A 7,842-nucleotide genomic window follows, 5' to 3' on the forward strand; every position below is an offset into this window, starting at 1 on the left:
TAGTTTTCTTGATTGAGGAGAATTCTACCTTGTTCATAGACTTTCTTGCAAGTGTGTTGGGTCTCCTCCCTTTTTCGATCTTCTCTATTTATACCAAGCTTAATAAGAAGAGGCAAATGGTTAGAATTTAACTCTATATGACAACACTCAATGTTGAAGTCCAACATCGTGGAAATAGACCTTTGAAAGCATATAATATAGTGTACTATGCTTTGCCCGTTGTAGGTTTTATAGGCGATATTATTGGACTTCGGCCAATTTGTCATGCCATTACATATAACCATGTCATTTAAGCTACAAAGGCCTAACAATTCTGCTTCAAAGTGTGAAAGCTTCCCCTTCCCATCTCGTGATGTCCTCCCCCAAGGATGTCCACGCTCTCTTAGCCATAGTGGATTGTTGTCCTCTCCTATATCACTACCCAACTGAATAGATTGATTGTTTGGTGTTCTAGCATTAAAATAGCCAATTATGAACATTTCTCCCATAGTGCTAAAGTTTGAAATATTTTTTTTAACGTTGCATTGGGGTCTTTGTTATCTATGTTCCTTTTCTTGTCGAATTTTGAGCTTTTTGGAGCAAAATATCAAGTAACCAGCCAAATGGTTAATTCATTGTCTATTATTTTCAACCACATAAATTGTTTATTTGGGTCTTCCTTCTCCAATTTTACAATTTTAATCCACATTTCTTTTATTAAAACGGTTATCCCTCCATGTCCTTTACATGTTTCAGTTTCTTCGTTCCAGATAAAGATTTTATTGTATCCTTTAAAGTCTGGAACTCTACATCCATCATGTTCATGTGTTTCCATATGGAAAATAATGTCTTTTCCTTCAGCGATGGGCCCCAACCTCGATCTTCTTCTCCATGGGTAACCTCTACAATTCCAACTTACCATGTTTAGGCACTCTCGTGGGGCCCTAAGTCCCTATTTCTTGTGTGCTAACCTATCAGTGACTTGGACTTTCTTGTTCTTCAACTATGCCCACTTTTTTGCATCTCTTGTTGATTTTAGTTTCTCCCATTCTTTCCTTCTTTCTTCTTGTTAAGCAAATGTTAGATCTTCATCTAAGTAGATGTGAGTACCTCTAAGCAACCCCCTATTTTTTAGGGTCGCAGACTTGTCCTCCATGTTTCTTAAGGTAACCCTTACATATCTATCCGTTCCTACTCCCATATTCTTCCCTATCCTATTTCCCTGTTGAATACCACATGTTCAATATAGCTCATCCTTGAGAAAACTTCATGCTAGAGTATCTATGCTCTCTTTTTCTCCAAAGTCTTTTAGACCTTTGATGATGATATTTAACACTTTTTCCTCTTTGTCCTTTTCCACTCTTATTTGTCTCTTGATCTTTTTTTCCTATGATTTCCTTTTGTTCACTTGTTGGTTCTTTTATCAATTGAGCCCAAGATTTAGCCTCTTTTATTTGCTCCATTAACTTGTTTTCTCTTATTTCCATGCTTGCTATTACTGATTGAAACTTTTCCATCTAAGTTGTGTTAGTTGTTCCCATTGGCTCTAAATGGTTTTTTTTTTGTGTTGCTCCTGCTTGTTCCATTTCTTGTTTTAAATTGATTAGCTCTTGCTACCCATTCTCCATTTTATTTTGTAGGTTTCTTACTTGCTCTTTTAACAACTTGTTCTCCCTTTCAATGTTCTTTCTAGCTTATGTGATTTCCTTTAACTTGTTGTCTTCCTGCTATCCTCTTACCTCTAAATTTTCGATTCTCTTTTTCATGCCCATAAGCTCATTTACATAAAGTTTTGGAGACCACCACAAATAGCACTGTATATGTCTTTTTGCTTTTGGGTCTGTCCTCTCTTGTCCCTTTGTTTACTGCAGAGGTTTCAATTCTAATTTTTTTTGCTTCATATACTTCCTAGGAAGAAAGAGTCTCTTTGTTTTTTCTTTTGTCACATCCCTAGTGTGTTTGATAACAACCGTATGGCCCCTTGTAGTTGTTGCCACATAGTTGTTTTTTGTTAATTTTGGTAATATCATGATGAGTCTTCTTTTCTACAAATGTTTCATTTTCTGGACTTTTCTCCGCTTTAATATCCCCAAATACTATTTTTCATTCATACAAATCCACTTATCGCTTGAGCTACACTCCAGTGGAAGGAGTTTCCATTCTAAACCATGATATCTTCCTATGGGCTTTCTCATTACCTCAAAACATGAAAAGCAAAAAAACTTTCGATAAAAATCACATCATCCTAGTGTAATTCATCATCAAAACAAAATTCAATTAAGTCGAAAAAGTTAGAATTCATCTTACTAATCCTAAGTTGTCTGGCCATATATTTTTAGTGATTTTTAACAACACACCTTAGAGCCTCGGTTTTAAAACTGCCTTCCCTGACCCACTTCGAGATTGGACATGATTTAATTCGAGGTTACGCAACCCCGTTTGAAGCGTTAGAGTGTTTACCCCAACTCCAGTTTACAGTTGAAAAAATGGAGGAAAGTTAAAATCGTTGTTTGAAAAGACAAAAGGGGTAGAAATTGTGGCACCCCTGTTCCTTCAGATCGCTTGCACTAGTCCCATCATACCGGTAGAATCCGACAGTACTCTCGTTTGACCCACAGACCCCGCCAGCGCCTCTCCTCGACAGCAACTCTCTGTGACCCGTACCCCCACAACAACTCAGCAAACTCGTATAAACCCTCGCAAGCTCCGCCTCTCTGTATGCAATATCAAATCTTGCACAATTGCAATGACCTTTCCTAATGAGAGGGAATGAGAATAGATATGAGAAGACAAAATAACACTAACATTTTCACTTACGAAGTTTGCTCAACCCGATTGTATGGCTCATTTGTGGTCTGTGCTATTAGTAAGTTTTGAAGTTCTTTGCCAGCTCCCTGACTGGTTAGCACGGGTAAAGAAAATGGAGAGTATGGTAGTGGTCGTAATGTACATTACATTTTAATCTCAGTTGTGCAATGGCGATAATGAGTCAGCTATTAAACAAACTCTATGCTATGCTGGTTGATTCTTAACCTTCAGAGTCGAAAGTCACTTGCCACCATTACTCTTCGAACATTTGATGATGATCTTCAGAATAATAATTCTACTGTGGATATGACAAAAATTGGTAAGTTAAGCGGTGAATTTAATATGGCACTGAAACTTTCCTGTTTATTGGATTGCCCACTAAACAGTTATACGTACATTTCTCTCTTGCAAGGTTGCACTCAAACAAAAACTTTATTAGTCGGGAAACTGGTGCATGCCCATATCAACGAAACTGGATTTGCACCCAATATCTATTTATGGAATACACTTGTGAACATGTATGCAAAATGCGGGAATCCCATTGACGCTCGCAGAGTTTTTGATCAAATGCCCAGACGAGATGTGTTTTCTTGGACTGTGATGATTTCAATCTATGCTAGGCATGGGATTCCCCAGGAGGCAGTAAAACTGTTTTACCAAATGGAGCCTTGTGGTATTCAACCCAATCAGTTCACATTTGCAAGTGTACTCCCAGCTTGCGCCAAACTGGGAGATCTGAAACAGGGTACACGGATCCATCATGACGTTATTAAATGTGGGTTCGAGTCTGATGTTATTGTGGCGAATGCGCTCCTGGACATGTATGCCAAATGTGGGTGTATAGAAAAAGCACGCAATGTGTTTAACAAAATGCCTAAACGAGATGAGGTTTCATGGAATTCCATGATTGCAGGATATGCACAGAATGGGCTTGTTGGTGAGGCCCGTAAACTCTTTGACAAAATGGAGGAACCTGGCGTGGTATCCTGGACGGCGATAATTGCAGGGTATACTCAAATTGGAGATGACGTGGAAGCCATCAAGCTTTTTAGGGAAATGAAGTTGGCAGGTGTGAAGCCAGACTCCAAGACATTTGCCAGTGTCCTTCCAGCGTGTGCGAACTCGGCAGCTGTAGAACAGGGTAGAGAGATTCATTATGAAATAATCCAAGGTGGATTTCAGTCTGATTTATTCGTGGCGAATGCCCTTGTGGATATGTATGCCAAATGTGGGAGCACAGAGACAGCATACGATGTGTTTAACAAAATGCCCAGACGAGATGCTGTTTCGTGGAATGCAATGATTGCAGGGTATGCACAGAATGGGCGAATTGATGATGCACTTAAACTATTTCAGAAAATGCCTCAACGACATAAGATTTCATGGAATACAATGATTGCAGGATATGTACAGAATGGCCGCCTTGATGAAGCTCTCAAATTATTTCAGGAAATGCCTGAAGCCGATGTTGTCTCCTGGACGACCATGATCTCAGGATATACAAAGAATGGGTGCAGTGCAGATGCCCTGAAGATGTTCACACAAATGCAGCAGTCGGGCATTAAGCCCAACTTGAAAACCTTTGCCAGTGTTCTTCCGGCATGTGCTAACTTGGGAGCCCTAGAAGTAGGTACTGAGATACATGAAGAAATAATGAGAAGAAGATTTCAATGCGATGTTGTTGTTAATAATGCGCTCATAGACATGTATGCGAAATGTGGGAGCATAGAGAAGGCACACAGTTTATTTTACCAAATGCATCAAACAAACATTGTCTCTTGGACAACAATTATTGCTGGATATGCCATGCATGGTTATGGCAAGAAGGCACTTGAACTCTTTGAACAGATGCAACATTCAGGCATGAAACCAGACGAAGTGACCTTTGTTTGTGTACTAGCTGCATGCTGTCATGCAGGCCTGGTTGAGGAAGGCCGATACTACTTTGATCACATGTGTCAATGTTACCACATCACACCTACAATGGAGCATTATGGTTGTATGGTTGATCTTCTTGGCCGTGCTGGATGCCTAGATGAAGCACAAGACTTTATCAATAGAATGCCAATAAAGCCTGATGCTACTGTTTGGGGATGCTTACTTAGTGCCTGTAGAATACATAACAATGTAGATCTAGCAGAGCGCATGGCAGAACACCTTTTTGAATTGGATCCTGAAAACTCTGCACCATATGTGGTGCTATCAAACATCTATGCTGCAGCCGGTAGGTCAGATGATATTTTAAGGGTGCGGAAAAATATGAAAGAATATACAGTCAAAAAGATGCCTGGATGTAGTTGGATTGAGGTCAATAAAGAGTTACATGCTTTTGTTGTAGGAGATAGGTTACAGTCACAAACACATCAGATTTATATGGACTTGCAGCAATTGTCTTGGCCAGTGAAGGCAGTAACTTATGTACCCAATGCAAAGTTTATGCTGCGCGATGTGGATGAGTAGAAGGACCAAACTCTTTGCCACCAGAGGAAGACAGGACTGATTGAATTTGTTCTTAATGCTTCTTAACAAGTCAATTAGGACAGTGATTCAAGTTATGAAGAACCTTTTTTGGTCGCTCCCATACTGTCATTGAGTTTGGCTCAGACATTGTTGCATGAAAAACTGTTGCGAAAGATGCCAATACTTACCAGTATCTCAGGGATAGACAATGTTCTTCCATGGATTATATATGATGCCTAGTAAAACTAGCAGTACAGGCTGCCAACTCTAAAGATTGTTTCAGGGATGGACAGTGTGCTTCCATGGATTTTGTATGGTGCTAAGTTGAACATTCTATAAACACAGGCTTCTGTAATATAAACACTACATTCACAGGAAAGTTGGGATGACGTCATAAGGTGTTTCTGAAAAGATGCACAGTGCAGCCTGTCCAGTCTTTGATACTTTTTTATGGTCATTCATTATGTGCATGCTATGTAGGTAACCCATATCTTTCTTTTACCGTCAGGGGAAATTTTGTCTCCAATCATCATCCAGGAAGGGTCACCTATTTATACTTCAAGTCCAGGAATCCTTTGGTGCCTGCTAGTCCAAGCACTTTCACCCACATGGCCTTGGCTGCAACACTAGCATTGACAATCAAAACCTAAGCAATATCTTCTTTTTTTGAAAAATACAATATTTACAAAATATATATTTACAAATGGTGAAGCAAAAAGTGGAAGTGTATATACAATGGAGATCATAACCTTTTCCGTAAAGCAACTAAAACTGAAATAAAGTCAGAATATGCCATGGACTCTAAAGTCTAGGCATCTTTGATCAACAAAGTGTCCTTGGCCAGGAGCTGTGGTGTACCTATCAGACCACAAGGAACAAAAGCAGACCAGAAGTCCTCAAGCAATGCTAATCCCAGTGAAGGCAAAATGGGTTAGGGACTGGCAATCTCCAAACAGGGCAGCATGCCATTGAATGCTTCAATGAAGTGGCACTATATACTGATCCTGCAGTAAGTGCCAACAATTCTTAATAGACATTCCCAAAAAGCATGCTTCACACTCTCCAATAAATGACAGACAGGACAAAAGCTGTTAGAAAGACCACCCTTAGCCAAACGAACCTTGGACAGAATCTCTTAATACACCATAACCCAAGCAAAAACTCGCAGCTTGTAAGAAAGCCACACCGATGCATCAAAATCTGCAGAGGAGTTGTTCACTAAGACAAACGTTGAAGCATTAGTAAAAAGAGTATCCATTATGGAAACATGTCTCAAGCCAAAACCCAAACAAGTCAGTATATTTACAATGAAGGACCAATCTACCTGATCATAGTGTTTGTCAAAGTCGATTAAGAAAAAGGAACTCTTAGCCAATGTCTCAAGCCCACTTCAAATCCTCGCATGTTGAAATCATAGTATCTAGTATGACTTGTCCCTACACGAAACTTTGCTTCTCCAATATAACCCCATGGCGTGCACCAACTACATCCTCAAGGCCAAAGCCTTGGCCATAATTTTATAGGCAATATTTTAAATCAAAGTGATAGATCTCCAATACCCGATGATGTCTCGTGCCACATTCTTGGGAATAAACTTAATCATGCTCCGATTAAGAATTTCAGAAAGCCGCCCAAAGAAGAACACCTCGATAGCAAAACAACCAAAGTTATCCCCAATGACATCCCACAATTGGCCTTATAAAAGTCACAAGGGAGGCCATTTATACCTAGATACTTGCCATTTTGCATGGAAGAAAAGCAGCAAATAACTCCTCAAAGAAGTCTTTATATAAATTTCTCAATCCCCAATAGATACCTTGATCTGAATCTTTGGGGAGCTTATAGTCTAAGTTCACATGTATAAGGAATAAGGTCATATTTGAATGTAAAAGGGAATTCGATAGATATGTAACTGACGGAATAAACCATAATTTAAGTTTACTTTGTCACCAAGACTCCTTATAAAAAGGCAATAGGAAGAGAGTGAAGGTCAAGAAGGACAAATCCCAAAATTGGCCTCATTGCATGTAATGGTTCTTTTCTCTCTCTCTTTCTCTCTCTTGTGATGTATTCAATTCTTGCATTTTTATTAATGTTCTTGTGATTAGTTTCATGGCAGATTTGTATGTTTTCTCTCCTCTCTTCACATTCAAGCCTCTGGGATCTTAGCCCCCAAGATCCTAATCCTTATAAGGAACAACCCTACAACAAATATATCTACTAATCAACACATCTGTCATAGAATAAGAAGAAAAAGTACTCTAAAAATGATGCCCAAACATACCTTGAACCTTAGATGGATCTTCTGCAAGAGCCCTGTTATTACACAATCTTGCACCCTAGTGCAAAGCCCTCACGAGGTACAAAGGATAAGTGTAGCACAAAAATGCTGCAACTATCACCTAGACCACTGCTTCCCTCTTCTTAATGTGGAAGAAACCCAACACAATGGAGGCTTTTCTAGTAGCACCCGAAGTTTGTAAGGAAAGAAAAATGAAGCCTACGGTCACATATTTTACTACCCAATTACAACCAACTTATGTGATATGAAAGTTATAAATGAAGTTGATTAATTGAGGTAAATTCTATATTAAT

The 7,842-nt window shown here is 39.2% G+C and overlaps 1 protein-coding gene across 1 annotated transcript; it reads left to right on the forward strand.

Moving 5' to 3' along the window:
• Nucleotides 1–2,532: 2,532 nt before the first annotated feature.
• On the forward strand, nt 2,533–5,781 carry LOC149191423 (pentatricopeptide repeat-containing protein At2g13600-like). The gene is made up of 2 exons (XM_089404255.1): nt 2,533–3,106; nt 3,200–5,781. The coding sequence occupies exons 1-2, from the start codon at nt 2,989–2,991 to the stop codon at nt 5,245–5,247; spliced, it is 2,166 nt and encodes a 721-aa protein (XP_089260381.1). The 5' UTR covers nt 2,533–2,988; the 3' UTR covers nt 5,248–5,781.
• Nucleotides 5,782–7,842: the final 2,061 nt, after the last annotated feature.

This window comes from Pinus tabuliformis, chromosome 2_2 (genome assembly GCF_031772625.1).
Source record: "Pinus tabuliformis cultivar Carrire ecotype Pingquan chromosome 2_2, CPIR1, whole genome shotgun sequence".
In the NCBI taxonomy this organism is placed as follows: Eukaryota; Viridiplantae; Streptophyta; class Pinopsida; order Pinales; family Pinaceae; genus Pinus; species Pinus tabuliformis.